This window comes from Cervus canadensis, chromosome 13 (genome assembly GCF_019320065.1).
Source record: "Cervus canadensis isolate Bull #8, Minnesota chromosome 13, ASM1932006v1, whole genome shotgun sequence".
NCBI classification, from domain to species: domain Eukaryota; kingdom Metazoa; phylum Chordata; class Mammalia; order Artiodactyla; family Cervidae; genus Cervus; species Cervus canadensis.
Window position 1 is genome coordinate 9,312,622 of NC_057398.1, and position 24,402 is coordinate 9,337,023.

The following is a 24,402-nucleotide window of genomic DNA, read 5'->3' on the forward strand; positions in this document are numbered from 1 at the left end:
TTGTGTTCAGTCTTTCTTTTCGCACCTCAAACTAGATAATCTCTATTGACCTGTCTCTGCCAGCTCAGTGTTTTTCATTGTTTTTTTTTTTTTTTTGTGGGAAAGCAACTTTACTGAAGTCCTCACTCTGCCATTGCAGAAGTCCTCTCTGAAGCACATCTTTTTAGTTGAGACTGAGGGAGGGATAGTCTTCCTGCCTTAGTGCCATTGTGTGACAACTCACTCCTCATAATTATTGGAAAACTGGTAATAAAAACTTACTATTTAAGTAGGACCAATTCTTCCATTAAACCCTCTTCAGCTAATTGTTTCTAGCCCTAACTTCTTTATTCAAACATTCCCCTCAAATACGTGGCTTTAATAAAAGGTCATCTAAGGTTCACTCAGTTAACTGAATCACATTGGCGCTACCACACTTAATACTTAAATAACTAGGGCTCTTCAGATAAGATTCAGAGCAGAACATATTGTAACTCTTATGCTGTATTTAAAAACTGTTACAAAGTTTCCATTATAGCTATGAAATATACTTATGTGTGTTTAGGGTTTCTTCTGCATGGGTGTGTGTGTGTGTGTGTGTGTGTGCGCGTGCGCGCACGCTCAGTTGCTCAGTCATGTCCAACTCTTTGCAACCCCATGGACTGTAGCCCCCAGGCTTCTTTGTCCATGGAATTTTTTGGCAAGAACAGTGGAGTGGGTTGCCGTTTCCTTCTCTAGGGGATCTTCCCAACCCAGGGATCAAATCCATGTCTCCTGCATTGGCAGGTGGATTCTTTACCCACTGTGCTGCCTGGGAAGCCCTTACAGGGTTTCTTTGCACATGTTCTTATATGGCTAGTCTTTATGATTATTGGCTTTTTTATTGTATACATTAGGTTTTATTTTTGTTCTCCAGATTGTCTAATTAAAATGCTCTGAGAAGACCCATATTATGCCTTCAGGTTACAGATATTTTCTTACTTTTAAAATAAGCAAAGCTCTGAGGGAGAAAGTAAAAGGAACTCTTGCCTAATGCTTCAACTATAATGACTTTAATATTTTTTATTGGGGTATAGTTGATTTACAATATTGTATTAGTTCCAGGTGTATAAATAGTGATTTGGTATTTTTATAAATTATACTCCATTTGTAGTTATAAAATATTGGCTATATTTCCTGTGCTATATAATATATTCTTGTAGCTTATTTACATTATAAATAGTTGTTTGTACCTTGTAATCCCCTACCCCTTTCTTGCCTCTTCCTACTTTCCTGTCCCTAGTGTAACCACCCGTTTGTTCTTTATATCTGTGAGTCTGCTGCTTTTTTGTTATATTCATAGTCTGCTTTATTTTTTAGATTTCATGCTTAATTGATACCATATTTGTCTTTCTCTCACTTACTTCACTTAGCATAATACCCTCCAGTTTCATCCATGTTGTTGCAAATGGCAAAATTTCATTCTTTTTATAGCTGAGTAGTATTCCCTTGTATATATATACTGTATCTTTTTTATTTGTTGATCTGTTGATGGATACTTAGGTTGCTTCCATATCTTGCCAATTTTAAAACTGCTGCTATGAACATTGGGATGCATGTATCTTTTCTAATTGGTGTTTTTGTTTTCTTTGGATATATGCCTAGGGGTGAAATTGCTGGGTCTTATGGTAATTTTGTTTTTAGTGTTTTGAGGTACCTCTGTATTATTCTGCACAGTGACTTCATCAGTTTACATTTCCACCAGTAGTGCAGAAGTCTTCCTTTTTTTTCCATATCCTCACCAACATTTGTTGTTTGTGGTCTTTTTGATGATAGCTATTCTGAAAGGATGATTTGTGTATTTTTAAGATAGTGACCTAAAATCTGCAGGCAAGCACAATGAAATGTTATTCTAGAGAATTGAATGTATTTGCCTACATACGACCAATAATATTGGTTTATCAGATGGCTTGCTGATCGTGCTTAGCTAATTAAATTATGTATGTCTGTGTGTGTGTGCTCAGTCATGTCCAACTCTTTGCAACCCCATGGACTATAGCCCGCCAGTCTCCTCTGTCCATGGGATTTTTCAGACAAGAATACTGGAGCGGGCTGTGTAATAACACTATAAAAAGTAGATATTATTCATATTTTATGGATAAGCTTGAGATTAAGCTAAAATAGATTCAGAATCCTGCCCAAGATTATACAAAAAGTAAGTGGTAGGATAAGGTTTATAGCAAAATATTGCTCCAGTGTCTTTGTCCTACATTATTAAAAGCTTTACTGCCTCCCCTAGAGTCCATCTACGGTCCAAGACAGATACATACAAATTCCTATGAAGTTTTAATTCATACCTTTTTAGCTTCATTTAACACCAATAAATAAGGTCTCCCACTAGCTGTCACTTTTTTTTTTAGCCCTCATAAATGACTTTTTAAAGGTATAATTATACAGGTACAGATGTGCCTTAGTTAAATGGTACAGAAATTTATATATACAATTCTAACAAGATATAAGAAAATTATTATTACAAAGTATGGTGAAGTGGAAATGATTCTGGTGACAGACATCTACTCACATCTCAGTTTCAGTAACTTTCCTATGGAAATGATCTTAATTAAGCTGCTAAATTTCTCTGCATCCTCCTTTACAAAGCTGGCATAAAACAGAGTTGTATAAAAATTGAATGGGATAACACATGCACAAAACATAGCACAATTTTTTTTTAACTCTAGTATCTGTTTTCTTTGCATTCCCCCCATTTTTAAAAAGACATACTTTTGATATTAAGAAAGAAGTATATATATCAGTTCAGTTCAGTTGCTCAGTTGTGTCCAACTCTTTGCGACCCCATGAACCACAGTACGCCAGGCCTCCCTGTCCATCACCAACTCCTGGGTCCACCCAAACCCATGTCCATTGTGTCGGTGATGCCATCCAACCATCTCATCCTCTGTCATCTCCTTCTCCTCCTGCCTTCAATCTTTTCCAGCTAATGGTTGCCTTTATGCTGATACCTTAAGAAATACCCTTGGTGCCTTCTTTTGTAGCTAGTTTATTGATTCTCTAGAATGAACAATATTGAAATTAGTAAGTAGTCTTTTCTTCCTCCACTTCCTGCCTCTCTAGCTCTAGTGTAAAGCAATACACTTTTACTCTCACAGTAAATACCTATATGCCCATCACTTGTCATTAGTTATACAGGAAATGTATTTAATATTTACTGTTAATCCTTGAAATCTTGTTTTTCTTATCTCTTTCTTCGTTTTGTTGAATTGTTTTTAATTTCTCTTTTTTCTTTACTCTTTCATTTTTCCATTACTCTAGTTGAAAGGCAGACTGACAGAATGAATATTTAGTTTTTCCAGTTTCAGTAGTAGAGACATACAGGGGGAAGGGAATGGGTGTTATATTGGCTTATCTATAATGCCTGCCACAGGCTTGAACCATTGGAGGCAAGAGTCCGTCCTGAATAAAATGAAAAATGATAGCTTTGTTAATGACAATAGGATAGATAACATCAGCTATTTTCTACATAGTTCCTGGCAGATAGAGAAGAACCTTGCTTTATATATGGGTACACAGTGTTGCTTCAGATTATACTGTTTGGTTTGGGGAAGGTTGGGGTTTTTCTGGCCCCATCATGTGGCTTGCATGTGGCTCTTAGTTCCTCCTAGGCCTTTGTCGGTGAAAGCACAAAGTCCTAACCACCGGACCACCAGGGAATTCCCCCAGATTGTATTGTTGATTTTTATTTTGCAAGGACTTGAATTTTTTAGTGACATTTCATTTTATATTTTATTATAAAAGACAAGAGAAAGGAATTTATATTCTAAACTGTTTGGGACATTTTAAAGCAATAGTGTGCTTCCTTATTTATTTGATTTGTCTAGCACCTATACAGAGAAGGAAATGGCAAACCACTCCAGTATTCTTGCTTGGAGAATTCCATGGACAGAGGAGCCTGGTGGGCTGCTGTCCATGGGGTCACACAGAGTTGGACACGACTGAAACGACTTAGCATGCGTGCATGCATTGGAGAAGGAAATGGTAACCTACTCCAGTGTTCTTGCCTGGAGAATCCCAGGGACAGAGGAACCTGGTGGACTGCTGTCTGTGGGGTCACACAGAGTTGGACATGACTGAAGCAACTTAGCAGCAGCAGCAGCAGCACTTATACATCCAAATAGAATGAAAGAGGAATCCTAGGATTAGTGTAAATTGATAAAACTTTTATCAGCACAATAGAGCTTATGGAATAGAAAATCTGAAGTGGTAAACTACTTTTTAGTAGCACTGCACACAGTTCATCTGAAATTTATGCCACGGTTTCTGTAAAATTAGCAATACTAAGTTAAATAATACAGAGATTTTAAAAGCACAAAATTCTTATTAGTTGGTAAGTTGTACATGTTTTTAATCACATGTAGTTGGATAATCTCAAAAGAATCTCCTCAGTCTTTGAATTTTGAAAAATAGTTTTTCCATTAAGATATTTGTATATGCTCTTGAGCATTAACAGTAAAAATTCAGCCATACATACAGTGTGCTTTCTGTTTTTCACTGGTATGATTTGAAATTTCACTTAAATTTGCTGAAACTAGTGGTTCTTAAATTTTAGGGGATGGTGAGTTACTTTCAAAATATGATTTTTTAAAAATGGGTTTTCTCTGAGACAAATTCACAGAGACACACAAGAAATATTATACACCCATCATCTTCTGATTAAAAGCTCTGGTCTGTATATATGTGTTTATAGTTTAAAATATTTCTAGTAATTAAATTTGGTATACAATTTTTAAATCTGGCAGTCAGATGGCCTGCTAAATATGAAGTGAACTGATTGATAGCATTTGTTATTATTTAGTCATCATATTTTCTTTACAGTAAAATGTTGAAGCTGTTCTAATGAATGAAATTATAGTGTAGCACTTAGGAAATTTGCTAATTAAAATTTCTGTCCTGGTTTTTAATATTATTTGAATCAATTCACCTGAAATTTTTTGTTTTGTACTAAGTTTGCATTTTATTAATTCATTTAGCTTATTGGATCTTTGCTGCTAGAAAATAACTTGGTAGGGTGAAAAATAAACATTAAATTTAGTTAATGAGAGGAATAATTTCAGATAATTTCAAAACCTTTCAAAATTTTGTTTCTTCAACCTTTTCATGAATTTTCTTAAAATGTGCTAATTTACAGTTTCTTTTTACTTTTTTTTCCACATGGTAATGGAAATACTAATGAACAATGGAATAAAGAAACACAGAAGAAAAGAACAAAAGAAAGGCCATTTCAGTACTAGGGGATTGGTGGATTGGTCATTATCTTTTAATTTACTAAATATTATATGATAATTATTAATATAAAAGTTCTGTTACTTTAAAATTTTCTTTCCTAAATATTATTGCTTTATATTTATTGAAGACCAAAAAGATAGTAATTTTCTATGTACCTCCTTTTAGATAATTAGAGAAGCATGACTGTTCTACTAGCCTGGAATACTGGCAGATTATGTCGTATTTTTGTTTTCTTTTATCAATTCTCTTTTTGGCACAGATAATTAAGATGCAATTATGGGATGCAAGGATTCTTCAATATCTGCAAATCAATCAGTGTAATACACCACATTAACAAATTGAAAAATAAAAACCATATGATTATCTCAATAGATGCAGAGAAAGCCTTTGACAAAATTCAGCATCCATTTATGATAAAAATCCTCCAGAAAGCAGGAATAGAGGGACATACCTCAACATAATAAAATCTATATATGACAAACCCACAGCAAACATTATCCTCAATGGTGAAAAATTGAAAGCATTTCCCCTAAAGTCAGGAACAAGACAAGGGGGCTCACTCTCACCACTACTATTCAACATAGTTTTGGAAGTTTTGGCCACAGCAATCAGAGCAGAAAAAGAAATAAAAGGAATCCAGATTGGCAAAGAAGAAGTAAAACTCTCTCTGTTTGCAGATGACATGATCCTCTACATAGAAAACCCTAAAGACTCCACCAGAAAATTACTACAGCTAATCAATGAATATAGGAAAGTTGCAGGATATAAAATCAACACACACACAAAAAATAAAATAAAATCAACACACAGAAATCCCTTGCATTCCTATACACTAACAATGAGAAAACAGAAAGAAATTAAGGAAACAATTCCATTCACCATTGCAACGAAAAGAATAAAATACTTAGGAGTATATCTACCTAAAGAAACAAAAGACCTATATATAGAAAACTATAAAACACTGGTGAAAGAAATCAAAGAGGACACAAATAGATGGAGAAATATACTGTGTTCATGGATTGGAAGAATCAATATAGTGAAAATGAGTATACTACCCAAAGCAATCTATATATTCAGTGCAATCCCTATCAAGCTCCCAACAGTATTTTTCAGAGAACTAGAACAAATAATTTCACAATTTGTATGGGAAAAAACCTCAAATAGCCAAAGCAATCTTGAGAAAGAAAAATGGAACTGGAGGAATCAACCTGCCTGACTTCAGTCTCTACTACAAAGCCACAGTCATCAAGACAGTATGGTACTGGCACAAAGACAGAAATACAGATCAGTGGAACAAAATAGAAAGCCCAGAGATAAATCCACGCACCTATGGACACCTTATCTTTGACAAAGAAGGCAAGAATATACAATGGCAAAAAGACAACCTCTTTAACAAGTGGTGCTGGGAAAACTGGTCAACCACATGTAAAAGAATGAAACTAGAACACTTTCTAACACCATACACAAAAATAAACTCAAAATGGATTAAAGATCTAAATGTAAGACCAGAAACTATAAAACTTCTAGAGGAAAACATAGGCAAAACACTCTCTGACGTAAACCACAGCAGGATCCTCTATGACCCACCTCCCAGAATATTGGAAATAAAAGCAAAAATTAAAAAATGGGACATAATTAAAATTAAAAGCTTCTGCACAACCAAGGTAACTATAAGCAAGGTGAAAAGACAGCCTTCAGAATGGAAGAAAATAATAGCAAACGAAGCAACGGACAAAGAATTAATCTCAAAAATTTACAAGCAACTCCTGCAGCTCAATTCCAGAAAAATAAACGACCCAATCAAAAAGTGGGCCAAAGAACTAAACAGACATTTCTCCAAAGAAGACATACAGATGGCTGACAAACACATGAAAAGATGCTCAACATCACTCATTATCAGAGAAATGCAAATCAAAACCACAATGAGGTACCATTTCACACCAGTGAGAATGGCTGCTATCCAAAAGTCTACAAGCAATAAATGCTGGAGAGGGTGTGGAGAAAAGGGACCCTCTTACACTGTTGGTGGGAATGCAGACTAGTACAACCACTATGGAGAACAGTGTGGAGATTCCTTAAAAAACTGGAAATAGAACTGCCATATGACCCAGCAATCCCACTCCTGGGCATACACACTGAGGAAACCAGATCTGAAAGAGACACGTGCACCCCAATGTTCATCGCAGCACTGCTTACAATAGCCAGGACATGGAAGCAACCTAGGTGTCCATCAGCAGATGAATGGATAAGAAAGCTGTGGTACATATACACAATAGAATATTACTCAGCCATTAAAAAGAATACATTTGAATCAGTTCTAATGAGGTGGATGAAACTGGAGCCTATTATACAGAGTGAAGTAAGCCAGAAAGAAAAACACCAATACAGTATACTAATGCATATATATGGAATTTAGAAAGATGGTAACGATAACCCTGTATGTGAGGCAGCAAAAGAGACACAGATGTATAGAACAGTCTTTTGGACTCTGGGAGAGGGCGAGGGTGGGATGATATGGGAGAATGGCATTGAAACATGTAAATTATCACATGTGAAACGAATTGCCTGTCCAGGTTCAATGCATGATACAGGGTGCTTGGGGCTGGTGCACCGGCATGACCCAGAGGGAGGGGATGGGGAGGGAGGTGGGACGGTTCAGGATGGGGAACACATGTACACCCATGGTGGATTCATGTCAATGTATGGCAAAACCAATACAATATTGTAAAGTAAAAAAATTAAAAAACTGAAAAATAATTTTTAAAGAAGATGCAATTATGTAGGATACTGAATAGAACATAGACCTTTTTAAGATAACTTGGCTTTAGGGCCTAGAGGCTCTTCTTTATGATCTGTTTAAGTAGAAATTTAAACTGGGGACATATATGTTTTATAATGTACACCTTCATGTTCAAATACTTCTCAACCAGATACTATATTTTAAATATTTGCATGTTCTCAGAATCTAAAATTGTAGGAACCATAGCTTAATGTACTAACACTTACACACAGAAATAGAAAAGAAACATCTTTTATCCTTATTTAAGATTGAGAAATATTTTTATTACTTTAAACTTTTTATCATAGTTATATGTTGTTAATTATCTTTTTTATTATTATAGTTAAAAGCTGGAGGAAAACAGGTTGATCCTATACAAGCTGTTCAGGGTTCACGCAGAATATGTCTTACTTTTAAAAGGATTACAGAGGGGAGAAAAAGATTCTTACACAACTAGGATTTTGTTAGTGTTTGCTATGTCCTTGGCAACAGGTGGCACTAGTGGTAAAGAACCTGCCTGCCAATGCAGGAGATGTGAGAGATGTGGGCTTGATCCTTGGGTTGGAAAGATCCCCTGGGTTGCATGGCAGCACATTCCAATATTCTTGCCTGGAGAATCCCATGGACAGAGAAGCCTGGTGGATTACAGTCCATAGGGTCACACAGAACTGGACATGACTGAAGCGACTTGGCACACATGCAGGCAATGTTCTAGGCACTTACTGTCTCTAATTTATTTAGTTTAGTGTATGTTAATTCTTACATAAATTCAATCAAATATTAGATGAATTTTTAAAACTCCATTTAAGTTAGCTTCCTCTTAATAGAGGTTGGAAAACGTTCAGTCAACATATTCCTTGAAAAAAGAGCCTTTTGTATATTTGCAAATCATTAAAGTTGCTTTTAAATCTTTGCCTTTCTAGGTCAAACATTTCTAGTTCCTTTAGCTTTCTGTATAAGTCTTATTTTCAAATACAGTAATACATTACAAATACATTAATAATTTATGCTGTTCTGTGTTGTACCTTCTAGAACCTTTTATTGGTTAAGACCAGAATTTTATATATTTTAACTATCATAGGAAATACACAGTACTGAGTAGAAAGGGAAGATTATCCTTCATTCCTTATAGTTTTTAGTTGTCTTAGTTATCAGTTTTTAGGGTGCTTTTTGGCTTATAGGGCTAGGAAGACCAGCCATACACTGAGCATGCATGAAGTTTGCCATTTTGTTAGAGCATTAAACTCATTGCTGAAAGTATCTGTTCTCTTTTGCAGTATGGTTTCTTAGGTTCTTGGGGCAAATCAATTTTTCATGTGGAAGAAGATAGAGAAACTTTAATACAGAAATAGTTTCTCAGCAGCCGTGAGTTTTCATTCAGCAAATACTTATCTGTTGTTTTTAGGCATTACTCTAAATATTGGGGGTAAAGTATTGAACTAATAAGCAAACTGTCTTACATTCTTGGGGGAAAGAATAACTAATACTATGTCAGGGTGTGATAGATACAATAAAATAAAACAATAGTTCAGGATAAAGGGTATAGAGAGAGTGACTGTGGAGATAGGATGCAGTTTTATAGAAACGTAGTCTTAGTTGTGCCAGTCTTAGTCTTAGTCTTAGCTCTGTAGATCACTCGTGTTTATTCTGCTCCTGATTGGGATTATTCAACATGTGTTTAACTTTTTGTCATCATCTCTTCAGTGGTGCTAAGTTGGTAGCGTAAAAGCAATTCGCTGCGAATCCTGACTGGTTGCTTAATTAATGTTCACTGTGTCAGGTAAACAATGCTGATGAAAGCTCTATAAGAAATAACATGTCATATCTGTGATAAGTGCAGGTTTCAACTGGGTATGTGATGTAGAGGGTGCATTTTGATCTGGAGCTTGATGTCATGTAAGTTTCCCAAAAGACATGCTATTACTGTTAAAATTAATTTCTGATGCACATCTTAAGAGGGAGAGTATATAGGTTAATGTATGCCATCCTTGACTCAGGATTGACTTGGTCCCACCTTACCATGGCTTTTAACTTGGGATCTGCATAAAGATTCTGCATCTCTTGATTCCATACCCACCAGCTTCTCCCCTACACTATCGTCTTCTTGAGACAGGTTCTACTTATCTTATAAAAGCCCTCCTCTTTCTTCTTGTCCAAAATTAAATCTCATGCAGGACTCAAATTGTGTGTCCTCCTTAAAACTTTCCCTGTTGACCTTATGCCACAGTGATATAGCCCTTTTCTGAATATCTCCTGCACTCATAGTTCTTATGTATATACCATCTTATATGTTTTTATTTTTGTCTTACCTCCCCAATAAGTGAATGAGCTTTACCGTGCCTACTATCTGTTCATACTAAATGTAGCTAAAGGAAGACTTGTTTTTTCTACCCCCAACATTTCTGATGCCAAATATATAGATTTTCCACACCAAGAAATTCTCCAATTCTCACTGGGTGTCCTATAGTTTATTCATTCTGATACTAACTACCCGCAGTTAGCAAGGACCTCTAGGGTGAAGGGCTCAGTCCAATAAGACTGTTCTTCACTGAAGATGACAGTCATGATTCTGGGCCTCCCATCCGTCTAACTAACTGGCTATAAATCTGAGGTTACCATGACCCACTCTTCCAGTTCAGTAATTTGTTATAAGAGCTCACAGACCTCAAGGAATCACTTTACTTACTGTTACCAGTTTATTATAAAGGATAAAACTCAGAAACAGCCAAATGAAGAGAGGCATGCATACTGTAAGGTGCGGCAAAGGGCTTGGGTTTTCCATGTGCCACCCTCTTAGCACCTTGATGTGTTCACCAACCCAGAAGTTCTTAAGACCCCTTTGCTTAGGGTTTCTGATGGTGGTGATTGTTGTTCAGTCACTAAGTCATGTCCAGCTCTACCTCTGTTACCAAATTGACTGTCATGGTATTGCACTACTTGTCTTCAAGTAACCCTGATTTTGGGGCTAAAGTATGCACCTGCCAATGCAGGAGTTTGATCCCTGGCTTGGAAAGATCCCTGGGAGAAGGAAATGGCAACCCACTCCAATATTCTTGCCTGGGAAATCCCATGGACAGAGGAGCCTGGTGGGCTACAGTCCATGGGTCGCAGAGCTGGACACGATTTAGCGACTAAACAACAACAACCTTTAGGTATGCCAGAGAGAAGCTGTAAAGTGCTTTAAGGAAAAGGTGAAAGTTCTCAATTGAATAAGGAAAGAAAGAAAGCATATGCTGACGTTGCTAAGATCTGTGGTGATAAGTATTCTATCTGTGAAATTCTGAGGAAGGAAAAAAAAATCACGCTGGTTTTGCCGTCACACCTCAGACTACAAAAATTATGGCCACAGTGCGTGGTGAGTGCTCAGTTAAGCTGGAAAAGGCATTAAATTTGTGGAGGGAAGCCATGAACAGAAAAGGGTCCAGTGCCATTCAGGGTTTCAGTCATCGGGAGGTGGTGCTTAGAACTTAGCACTGAAGGTTAAGAGGGAAGTACTGTATTTTTAAGATGCTTAGCACTTTTTAAGTAGAGGCTTATTAGGGCGTTTAGTTTATTCGCTGTGGTGCACAGACATTTATTTCTGAGCCCTGCACTTATGTGATTTGGTTAATTATTTCTAAAGTGCGGATTAGATATCCTGGTTTCGATTTAGTTACTTTTTTCCCACTGTAGTTTTATATAGAAGGACTTGAAATTTTTCTCTTTTTTAAAACTGATACTGATACACTGTCCCTTACAATTCAGTTTATTCTTATCTGGAGGTTCCTGATCCTGCATTTAAGGAACTCTGGAAATTAAGCTGAGGTAGTTTGGTAGACCACTGAAGAAAGGTTCCCAGTGAGTATGGAGTGCAAAATAGTCTTCTGACTTAAATATTTTATGGGCATCGTCTTTGTTTTCTGGCTCCTGTAAGTTAATATTTTCAATGAATGATGCAAAGCAATAAATCCAAAATGTACCAACTTAGGAGAGCAAATTGTGCGTATATATTTAGTTTTGAAAAAACTGTTACCAATTCACCCCTTTTTATAATGAGATCTGAAATCTCATTACTGAGTTGTTAAAGGAGGTGTGTTTTTGATATGAATTCACATAGGGTGAATTCTATGATAGGCTTCATCTTGGCTTTTATTTCATTTTGTCCTTCAGTTGGTGTATGAATTCTTCTTGAGATTTTTGGAGAGCCCTGATTTCCAACCTAGCATTGCAAAGCGATACATTGATCAGAAATTTGTACAACAGGTAAGGAATTCTTCTGTCTTAAATTTCCTTACATTCATTTCAGCAGTGATTTATTAACTTGGGATTAAAATGGTCTTTCAAAACTTTAAGGATTTCTTTTTAACAGCACCTAATATTCTTGCCAGATGATGAGAATAAAAGTAAAGTAGCTTTGAGAATACAGGAATATTTTTAATCAAGATTCGCCTTCTCTTATATCAATTAAATTATCCTGTCTAAATCCTAAATTTTCATAGTTGTTTTATGAAGACCAGAAAAGCAAGCCTTGTTGGAATATCTAACTGAGAAAATTTGGTATAACTAAGGGGAAAGCATTTTTTAAATTTTTAAGTCTTTGAGCTTGAACTTGACATATGGTTCTAAGCACTGTGACAGAGAGGGGGAAAAATAAATATGGAATTATTTTTAGAAGTTTGGGCTTTATGTCACTATGTCACTTTTCTCCCCTACTCCTTCCCACCTTATGAATTCTAGCCTCCCAGTTCCTGAACCACAGATAAAATACTTAGGAAGGAAGGGCGCTAAATATATGTGATACCTTCTTTCTTTTTATAAGTTGATTGTTAGCTGGGGCTTGGGGTTTTTTTTTGTAACCTAATACTTAAAATTAGTTTCTTAGAATGTGTTCATTTTTATTTTCAAAATCTTTCCAATAATTTACAGGCATCTTTCCCAAAAAAAAAAAAAAAAAAAAAAGGCATCTTTCAAATACAAAGGACTTTGCTGGCCCTAGACAAAATTGTGAATTTTTGGACCAAACTTCTCTGAGTCCATTTTCTCTTTTGAAGTACTTAGCTGTGAGTGAGGTCTCATTAGGAATTTGATACTCTCCTTTTCTAAAGTAATTAGCATATTAAAGAAAGGCAGAGGATGAGTGGAAGGGTAGTGATGAAGTGCTGAGGCCAGGATTTTTTTTTTTTTTTTTTTTTTTTTTGAGGCCAGGATTAAAGATCATTACAAGGACCTTTGCTGCCTTCTTCCCACCATTGTGTGTCCCCTAGAATAAAGCTTATACCAACATGAGCTCCACATATTGGAGTTAATTTCTGGTCATCTGCCGTAGTTACCACGTAAAGTATTTTCACTAGTTGCTGTGAAGTATTGATAAATGAAGAACATTATCATTGTCCTTTAACCTTTCAAGTATTTCTTCAAGAAATACTAAGTGTGTGTTAACTGTAAAATCTTAATCTCATTTCAATACCAAGTTAGAAGCAGTCATTAAATGGAGCTATGTTATTTTGGTATTAGAGATGAATGCATGTTTCCTTCTGTAGTTCTCGTGTGCTATGGAGGAAATACAGTGTATTAAGGAACTTTAGTAATGCTGTGTTAAATTGTATTTAAGATAATATCAGGTTGAGTGGAATAGTTGCCGTAGGGCTTCTTCACCCTGGAACTTGAGGTATTTTGGCTGCTGGATTATTCAGGGGTTTTGAGGGGGAGCAGGAAGAAAGCTGGTAGGATAGGACCCATTTTCTACCTTCTACTCTAAATGCCTGAATTATCCGAGAAGCCAAGGCCCCGTAATTTGTTTCTAGCAGTTTATATCACTGTGCTTTCACAGATCATTGCTCTGAGGTATTCATAGTGTGTTGCTTTAATAAATACTACTATGACATTTCTTGGCTTTTATATTTTGAAATTATTTAATTAGGTGGTAAGTTTAAGACTTAGAAGTACAGGAGAAAAATCTGAAGTATAAATTTGGACGTTTGTTATTGTAAGAGAAGAAAACAAGTATATAATTCCAGGTTATGCTCAAATCATTTCCCAAAGGAGGAAGCTAAGAATTGTTTAGTGCTTTTTATGTGCCAGGCACTGCCCTTATCTGCTGTTATGTAAAGAGCTAGATCATGTCCAAATTTGCAGAGCTGGAAGATGGCACAATCAGGATTTGATTACATATAAATAGATTATAAATTTGATCATATAAAACAAATTATTTTATTTATATTATAATATTTCAAAATATTTACTTAAATAGATTTTCTACTTAGCTAACAACTGTTCTCTAATACTTCACGTTGACCCCGAGGATCAACTTGTATTATATTATATTTGTTCTTGAATTAGACATAGTGACCTAAATAATTAAGGATTCCTTTTATTAATTTCAAAGCATATTTTCCAAGTAAACCCAACATCAGAAACTTGTATTTGAGTGTCTTAAGTGAATAACTTAGCTATTTTAATTAGAATAATTTGAAGTGACTTAATTAGGTATAATAATACAAATCCTTATGCTTTATGGATTATTTTTAGCTGGAACCTCATGCAGTACTTAATAATCTGGCAAACACCAAATGCAGACAATAAGCAAGACACTTTAGGATTATGACTGAAGTTATCACTGCTCTCAAAGAATACCCACTCTTGTAGAAGAGATACACAAATTAACAATTACATCTAATTTAATACAGAATGGAAAAAAAAACTTAAGGTTCAGAGGTTGCTATCATGACAGTAATTATTAGATTGATGAAAAAGTAATTGCAGTTTTGGACTGTGAATTTTAAATCATTATAACTATGCTCAAATACATCTTTATTAATAAAATAGGAACCATTACAAATCAACACATTTTTGCCAGTGAGATATGTTTGTTTATTCCTGTAAAAATCCATGCTTTAGGATTCAACGAAGTCTTGAAAAGCATTTTTTGCCTTCTGCTGGTTGTGGAAGCATTTTCCCTGAAAAAAGTTGTCGAGATGCTTGAAGAAATGGTAGTGGGTTGTCAGGAGGTCAGGTGAATATGGCAGATGAGGCAAAACTTTGTAGCCCAATTCATTCAACTTTTGAAGCATTGATTTTGGGACTTGCAGTCAGGCATTGTCATGGAGAAGAATTGGGCCCTTTCTGTTCCAATGCTCACTGCAGATATTGCAGTTTTTGGTGATCTTGTTGATTTGCTGAGCATACTTTTCAGGTGTAATGGTTTCTCTGGAATTCAGAAAGCTGTGGTGGGTCAGACTAAACAGTGACCATGACCTTTTTATGGTGCAAGTTTGGCTTTGGGAAATGCTTTGGAGCTTTTTCTCAGTCCAGCCACTGAGCTGGTCATCAGCAGTTGTTGTTTAAAATCCACTTTTTGGTGCACGTCAACAATCCAATCGAGAAATGGTTCATTGATGTATTATAGAATAAGAGAAGACAACACTTCAAACTGACTATCTTTATGATTTGCGGTCAGCTCATGAGGCACCCACTTACTGAGCTTTTTCACCTTGCCAATTTCCTTCAAATGCCAAACAACTGTACGATGGTCAACGACGTTGAGCTCTTCAGCAACTTCTCACGTAGTTGTAAAAGGATCTGTTTCAATGTTGCTCTCAACTGATCATTGTCAGTTTCCAGTGGCCAGCCACGGTGTTCCTTATCTTCAAGGTTCTCATCTTCTTTGCGAAACTTCTTGAACCACCACGGCCTGTACATTTGTTAGCAGTTCCTGGGCCAAATGCATTGTTAATGTTGTGAGTTGTCTCTGCTGCTTTACGATCCATTTTGAACTCAAATAGAAAAATCGCTCGAGTTTGCTTTTGGTCTAACATCATTTCCATAGTCTAAATATAGAATAAACAGCAAGTAATAAGTCATTGGGCTTTATTAGCAAAAAAACATAAAGCAAGAAAGATGTGTTAAAATGATATATAACATAACCACATTTACTTAAAAATGTATTCCAATATCAAACAGCAGGTTTCAACAGTGCAAAACAACAATTACTTTTGCACCAACCTAATAACAATCCCAAAGTACAGAACATAAAATTCCTTGATGACTTTATAGGTAATTGTATTTTATAAATAGGTATATATTTTTTCTTAAGAAAATTCAACTTTTCATTTAAAACACAGTAATTTAAACTTATTTTTTTAACAATTTGCAATCTACAAGCTTAAGATTCTATGTGTAGTTTTGACATACTATCAAAAAACATTTTAAAAAAGTCTCAAATTTCAAGTTTAAAATTATGAGCTATGTTTAGTAGTCAAGAGTAGGACAGAATTTTAAAATGAGTGGGAAGGCAAAAAAAAATTACACTTTATTTTTTGAAGTGTTTATTTGATTTATTGTGCCTTCTTTTTCAAAATGAAATAAAAGAAATACTCCTTAAGCTTTTCTTTAGTGCCATTATTTAGCAATAATTAAGTGAATCTGATAAGGCGCAGAGTCTTTTAAAAAAATACAAAGATTTTTGTGGGTTATCTTAAAATCAAAATTAGAGTGAAGTGTTAGCTCGATTATTTTTAAAAAGTAATTTCTCAGATTTTTTTTAAAGCTCCTGGAGCTTTTTGATAGTGAAGATCCCAGAGAACGTGACTTCCTGAAGACTGTTCTACATCGAATTTATGGGAAATTTCTTGGATTAAGAGCGTTCATCAGAAAACAAATTAACAACATTTTCCTCAGGTATATTGTTTGTATATTCATATATAGCACTTTTTTTCCCTTCCATATTTTTTTTATTCCAATTTCTTTAGGTTAGTTTTTAATGTCTGAAACTTAAAAACAAACTTAACTGATAGTAGTTGAGTCATTTCTAGCCTATTTTGTGGATATCATTAGATTGCATCTAACTTTTTCTTGTAACTTCTCATCTAAGTGGATAGTACTAATGACAGTTTCTAATAGATAATACAAATGTTATTCATGTTTAAATTTTATTGAGAAGAATTTGTTTGAGCACTTGTTTAAAAAAAATCTGTATAAATACTGTTTAAATCAATAGCTCTTAAAGTATTTTCAGTTGATGTTCTGACAAAGCTAATTAAATGTATGTGGACCCTATCTTGACTACTTTATAAATGAAATCATTAAGTAGGTGCTTCAGAATTAGGTTTTTCTTTAATCTTTGTACCGTCTTGCATCTTTCATTCAGTTTAGTTTTCTGGTATTTTTCTTTATATCTTTGTTTTAAATTCAGGTTTATATATGAAACAGAACATTTCAATGGTGTTGCTGAACTCCTTGAAATTTTAGGAAGGTAAGTTAGTTTTTTGTTCTTTTTAAGAATTAAGTAGCTTTGAATGCTTTATGTATGAAAGTATTAGCTGGGATTAGAGAAATTATTTCACATTTTAGAATTTGAATATATGGTGTAAGGCATAGTTTCTCAACTGAATTCTTACTGTAGCTGTTTAGGGGGTCAGCACATTAAAGTGGTCCACACAAAGCGTCTGTTTCAGAGCAGACGTCCTGCTTTTGAAACTGTGGCGTATTTTATGCCTAATCTTGCCAGACCGCCTCAGAAGTTCACAGGATCTGATTGGGAAGAGATGAAATAAGCTATAGTGAATCTTTGATGAAGTTATAGGAGTTCTTGTTCCAATGTTGATGGACCATTCCCATACATCTGTTCTTTTTAGAAGAATCTATAGCCTTTGATTTTAGTTCTGTGAACTTTTCTGCCTTCTTGTTCACCACATAGCAGTATTAACCTGAGAGTTTAGACCCTCTATTTAAAGAATGGTTTTAGTCTCCTCTGTTAATATTTACGGCATGATTACGGAGAGAACTGTTCTTAATTTCAGAACTTCCAGTAAAGTAAGAGAAACTACCCATTTACTTCAGCATATATTGAAAATTCTAACAATATTGATATTGACTCTCCTGTGCTTTAGAGAAGAAAAATAAAGGCATAAATAAGTGATAGGCTTTATAGAAAACGTAAAATTTCTTACTGGGACATTAAATTGGCAGTTCTCATTTTCTTTGGGGACCACTGCATGACTTAGAGGAACAGGCTTCCTAGTGATAGTCTGTCTAACTTAGGTTGCAGATAAGTAAGTCATTCAACACCAGGCCTGAAGCAGAGCAATTCCTATGTACTTGGGGATGTAATAACTTAGAAATAAAGTAGTAACTACGTAACCCTTCCCCTGCCTTTTTTTCCCTCCAGTATTATCAATGGCTTTGCATTGCCACTGAAAGCAGAACATAAACAATTTCTAATGAAGGTTCTTATTCCTATGCATACTGCAAAAGGATTAGCTTTGTTTCATGCTCAGGTAAGTAGCAGATTTCAGGTGAAATGAACATTGTTTCAAAAACCGATATAAAGGCAGAGAAACTGAGAAATACTGAGGTGGAAATTTTAAGTATACTTAAGCAATTTGCTTTGTAAGTTGCCCAAAGCAAATTTTTAATTATATCATAATTTTTAAAGCATGATGGTATTTAGTATTCTTAAATAAGCTCAATGCATTTTAAGTATAGATATAGGAAAAATCAAGTTCTTTTCTAGTCGAGACCCTGACCTAATTAACTGTGTGACTTTGAATACATCCCACATATTTGCAGAATGTTCTGTCTAGCGTCCATGACCTAGTTAGAGAATGATTTTGGTTTCTTTTATTAACACTCAGAGAATATCATATCAGCATAGGCATACATGTTAGAAACATGCTAAAAAACTAAAATGTTAGCGCTAGTCTTATTTCACTCAGCCTTACTCATCTATCTGTTTATTTAGTGGGCTATGGTTACATTTCTGATTTATAAGACAAAGACAGTTACTTTTAATTCCCCAAAGAACTGGTCTACTGCCTCAATGATATCAAAAGATTGATATGCCCAACTACATTTTCTTTAATAGTTCAGTTAATATTCAGAAGTTACTACTGAAAAAAGGACATCTTTTTAAAGTAGAAGTTATTTATATAATTATGGGTATATTTATTTTTATATATTGCCATAAACTGAAGTTTGTTAAAATGAAGTAGTTTTGTTAGCTAAATATAAAAATCCTGCCTTACTAAATGTTATTTCATTCAGTAATATTTATAAACTGTCCCTTGCATTTTAGCTAGCCTACTGTGTTGTACAGTTCCTGGAGAAAGATACAACACTAACAGAACCCGTAAGTGTTTTATTTATTTTTATGGTTTTGGTCTATATCATAGCATTTTGTTTTAGCTTCCTTTTATACCCTTATAGTTCTACCAAACAGTTGTAGTAACATATTTTAAATTAAAATCAGGAAAGAAGGAAGAAGGAAAGTGAGGTTAATCTGTATTTAAAGAATGAGAATGGGATGGCAAGTTCTCATGAATTATGTGTCTTGAATAACAAATATAGGTTAAAATTAATATATAGTAGTTAAGATGTGTGATGACAGGCTCAAATGACTACAGTGAAATCTTTTATACATTTACTATCTTCAGTGGTGGTCTTTTTCATCTTCATTCACCTTTTAAAATTAAAACATACTCTAAGGGTTCCAAAACTATTTCCTCGAATTTTGTTTTACCTTTAGAAATAGGATTTTCCCTCTTATTTATGATAAACCATGTGATAGGGATTGAAAATATTTCCTTGTCTTTGGTGACTGAGCTATAATCTTGGAGTAAAGATTATTTACTTTTTCAGCATAGCAATTTAGTCTTAGAATTCTCCTGCTTACTAATTATCTATTAATACAAAGATTCAGGAGAGAATAAAAATGTTACCATGAAAATTGACTGAAGATTCTAGAAAAACAAAAGATAAGTTTAGGGAGAAACAGGAAAGGATAAAAACTTAGAAAACAATGTTTCAACCTTGGTGAAATTCTGAGAGAGTGTCTTCTAGGTATTCTAAGTCTAAATAGTTAAACTAATAAGAGTTCTTGACAAATAGCACAGGGCTTGAAGGATTTAAATTATATGATTTTCTTCGTATTAGAACTTTCTGAGGCTAGGGGCACTTGAAAAAATTACATACTTAGTCTTCCTTTGACTTGAGTTTTTTGTGTGTAGAGGAACAAAAGGTATTTTTCCACTTGCTGATATTTAGAGCTTTAGACTTTTTAGATTTGCAGTTCTTTCTGAAATAGCTAAAAACAGTTTTTAAAGACAAATAGGAGAATTAGAAGCCCAGTACTTACATAAAACCACATTAACCTCTAAAGTGGATTAAAACTTAATAGAAATCCATGATAACATATTAGAACTAGAGAAAGAAAGCCCATAATATGGTTTATGTTTGGTGGCTAATAAACAGATATACATTAAATATGATTAAGTTAATATGGAGTGGATTTGGGAGATAGCTGATTTCTTTTTAAAGAGTGAAAGGTTAGGGAGAGGGATTAGGGCCAGACATCTGACTTAGGTGAATTGAGTTAATAGCAATAGGAGCAGCACGAGGAGGTAAAATGTCCAAGTTGACAAAGGAAAATATTTTTCAATTCATTAAGATCTGCAGATAGTAGAGATCTTGGAATTACTACTCTAGGCCATCCTAGCACCAAAATTATGGCCATAGTACTTGGGTTTGAGCCCTAATAATCATTTTCTAGAAGTCTGGCATTCATATCAAGGCTTCCTACAAATTGTAAATAAGTCAGAAGTTTGGCTGGTTTGTTACATTTTTCATGTTCCTAGATCTTGTATTGAAATTATTTTATTTTCCAAAATGGAAATGACTTTATTGTTACATTCATTTATCAAAGTAATGTGTCGATTCACACAAGACAAATCATAAAGCATAATGTGAAGGAATTCCTTGAAATCTGATCCCCTAAAGATAACCATACAAATTGGTGAATACATTTCTATAGATTTTTTCTGCATGTATATTTATGTGTAAACAGTGGGAGATGCTGACTGGGTTTTTTCACCTCTCAGTATAACATGGATATCTTGCCATATTAGTCTGCTTCATAGTTTCATCAAATTCCATTATATGAATTGCCATAACATATTTAATTAATCCTCAATTCATGGACACTTGAGTTACTGGAGTTTTTGTTGTTATAAACATGTTGCTGGGTATGGAGATGTTTTAGTGTGTTGGAATTATTCTTTGTCGTGTCTGTAGTGTTGCAAAAAAATCTTAATGTGTGTATTAAAATAGCCTCAGAACTGCACACCAGAAAAAGATAAGGTTTACTGTATGTAATATTTTTAATAAACCAAGTTACTGAAATTAAAACCTGTTTCTGGGTCAGAGTATAGTATGTGATAGTGCCTGTTTCCCCACATCAACCAGTATTTTAAATTTTTGCTAATCTGATAGGTATGAAATATTTTAATTGGATTTTTAAAATTATCACAGCCATTCTCTTATAAAGTTATTGGTCATTTATATTTCTGTGTCCTTTGCCTACTTTTAAGCCTTTGCCTGTTGTGTTTTGCAAGTATTTTTTTTAACCATTTAGAGTTTTCCTTTTAACTTTGAATATACTGTTTTTAATATTTGCCTCTTTAAAGAACTAAAAAAAACTTGTAATGTTGGTAAATCTATTCATCATTATAGCTTCTGGCTTTGGTGTCATGCTAAGTAAAATCCTTCTACCTTTTGAGATTCTAAAAAGACTCTCTAGTATCATGTTCTAGTTATTTTACAGATTTAGTTTTTACATGTAAAAACTTTATTCCATCTATAATGTTTTTCTAGGGCTGCCATGACAAATTACCACCATCTTGGTGGTTTAAAATGACAGAAATAAAAAAATAAATAAATAAAATAAAATGACAGAAATGTGTTCTCACAGTTCTGAAAGCCAGAGTCCAAAAACAAGGTGTCATCGGGGCTGCGTGCCCTCTGGGTGCTCTGGGGGGTCATTCGGTTCCTTGCCCCTTGTAGTGTCTGGTGTCTGCGGGCGCTCCTGGTTTGCGGCTGCATCTCTCCAATATCGTATAAGGATTCTCGTCATTTTGGATTTAGGGCCCGTCCAGATAACCCAGAATGATTTCACCTTGAGATCCTTAACTTAATTATTCTGTAAAGACCCATTTTCCAAATAAGTCACATTAGTAGATTTCATAGAAATTAGGACATGAACATACCTGATTGTGGGCCACCATTCAACCCACCACACTATTGGAAACTGAAATTTTCATGTGACAAGGACAAGAAATTGTATTCGTCTTCTGTTGCTGCATAACAAATTGTCACAAAGTTCAGTGGCTTGAAACAACAAACATTTATTATTGGATGGTTTCTGTAACTCAAGAATCCAGGCATGACTTAGCTGGGTCCTCTGTCTCAGGGTCTTTCATAAGACTGCAGTCAAGGCGTTGGCCAGGTAAAGTCTCAGATGAGGGAGGAGCGGCTTCTGAGTTCATGTGATGGTTGCTGGTAGCATCCAGTTCTTCACATGCTGTGGGACTGCTGTTCCTACTGGGAGTTGGCGAGCAGCCACCCTTAGTTCCTTGGTACCTGGGCGTCTCTGGCTTCCCAGGTGGCGCTAGTGGTAAAGAACCTGCCTGCCAGTGCAGCCGATGTAAGAGTCATGGGTTTGATCTCTGGGTGGGGAAGATCCCCTGGAGGAGGGCAGCACAACCCACTCCAGTCTTCTTTCCTGGAGAATCCCGTGGACAGAGGAGCCTGGCGGGTTACAGTCCATGGGGTCACAGAGTCGGACGCGACTGAAGCAACTTAGCATGAGGGGCCTCTCCAGCGTAGCAACTTGCTCCATCAAAGCTTGCAAGACAAGAAGGCCCAGGAGAGTCTGTTCATAAGGTGGAAGTCACAGTCTTTTGTCACTTTCCCATGGAAATGACATTCTGTCCCTTTTGCCACATTCTGTTGGTTAGAAGCAAGTCCCCAGGCCAGTCCACACTTAAGGGAAGGGCTACACAAGAGAGTTAGTTCAGGAAGTCAGGACCATAGGAGATTCTTTCAGGCGTCTGCCTCCTACAGGAGCTACATTTTTTTTCTAACTGGTGACCCACCAGTTCAAGTACCACCAGTTCATTGACTAATGTAGCTGTCTTCCAGGAACTGAAAGGCCACCTTTGTCACATATTAAGCCTTGTATATACTTGAGTCTGTCTAGACACTCCTCTGTGTCATATCTTTTCTGTCAGTTTCCATGCTAATACCTTAATTGTTTTAATTATTATCTGATTATTATAACTGATATTTTTTAAAGGTATTGATTTTTATATATTTATCTTTTATCTGACCACATACTGAATTTTCCTACTCATTTTAGTACTTTTTCAGTTCTTTTATTATTTAAGGGGGGTATATAATTAATATTTATACACTTAGGCAAGTAAGTATAATTCTGGTATTCCTTTCCAACATTATTTATCAAGTTCTTACTGGATCGGCTCCAGAACAGTGTTCTTCCCCAGTTTTAATTTGAATGAGTGTTCATTACTGGACAAGACCAATAACTATAAACTTACTTAAAAGGCTGTCAAAGATTTACCTCTACCAAAAGCACCAGACCCAAATGGTTTACTGCCTATTTCCAGGAATCATTATATAAGTTGATTGCAGATGGTTTCTGATAAATTCTTAGTTCAGGCTTACAAAATTGTTATCAAAATATACAGTCAGTCAAACAACTGTTCAAAATCTTTTGAGATGATCATATAGTTTTTTTTTTTTCCATCTCTTTTAACCTATAACTATAAAGAGTTGAATCATTTTGGAATTTCTGGAATAACTTATGGGGTAGATAGTATTATTCTGTTAATATATTGTTATTTTCAGTTTAATACAGATATTTTACAACTGTGTTTACTTGAATTCATGACCTCTTGTCTTGTATTTGGCTTATCAAAACTGTGCTAGCCATGAAATAAATTTGGAAGCTTTCTGGCTTTTTTGGGGGTGCTTCATGATGGTTTAAAAAACGGGAATTATCTGTTCCTTAATTTCTCTGTAAAATAACGTCCATTCTTCACCCCACCAAGTCATTATCTCATACTTACTTAGTAGGAAGTAGCCCTTACTACTATTAAAATTACTTTATTTATGAGTTTAATTGCTAACTATTGTCAGTCTTCCTGCTTTATGAAAATCAGGGACCATCTTCGTCTTGTTCATCAGTGTGTCCCTGATCGAGAGCAGTATTTGGTACAAAGGCACTCAACAAGTATCTGTTGAATGGGTAAAAGCCTAAATAAAGCTGAGCAGATTAAGGGGAGATGCAGAGGTGTTGAATAATACTCTTCTACTTCAGAACGAATATTATCAGTTATTTAAAATTTCTTGAGGTTAGCCAGTTTCATTGCCTAATTCAGCTAAATTTTTCCCTTTTTTGCAGGTGATCAGAGGATTGCTGAAATTTTGGCCAAAAACATGCAGTCAGAAAGAGGTGAGTTTTGTTCAACAAAAACAGTGCATTTTATTAGAACTTTTCAATCTCATGGCTATAAACCATGCTTCCTTGGGTTGCG

General features: G+C 35.1%; 1 protein-coding gene across 2 annotated transcripts in view; it reads left to right on the forward strand.

Annotated features, from left to right (window-relative positions):
* PPP2R5A (protein phosphatase 2 regulatory subunit B'alpha) overlaps positions 1–24,402 on the forward strand; it is a 97,966-nt gene that overhangs the window by 69,201 nt on the left and 4,363 nt on the right. For both annotated transcript variants that reach the window (XM_043486202.1, XM_043486201.1), the window contains exons 4-9: positions 12,188–12,280; positions 16,563–16,693; positions 17,208–17,267; positions 18,183–18,291; positions 19,089–19,142; positions 24,270–24,320. In XM_043486202.1, coding sequence (XP_043342137.1) covers positions 12,188–12,280; positions 16,563–16,693; positions 17,208–17,267; positions 18,183–18,291; positions 19,089–19,142; positions 24,270–24,320 — 498 coding nt within the window. The remainder of the gene's footprint in view (positions 1–12,187; positions 12,281–16,562; positions 16,694–17,207; positions 17,268–18,182; positions 18,292–19,088; positions 19,143–24,269; positions 24,321–24,402) is intronic.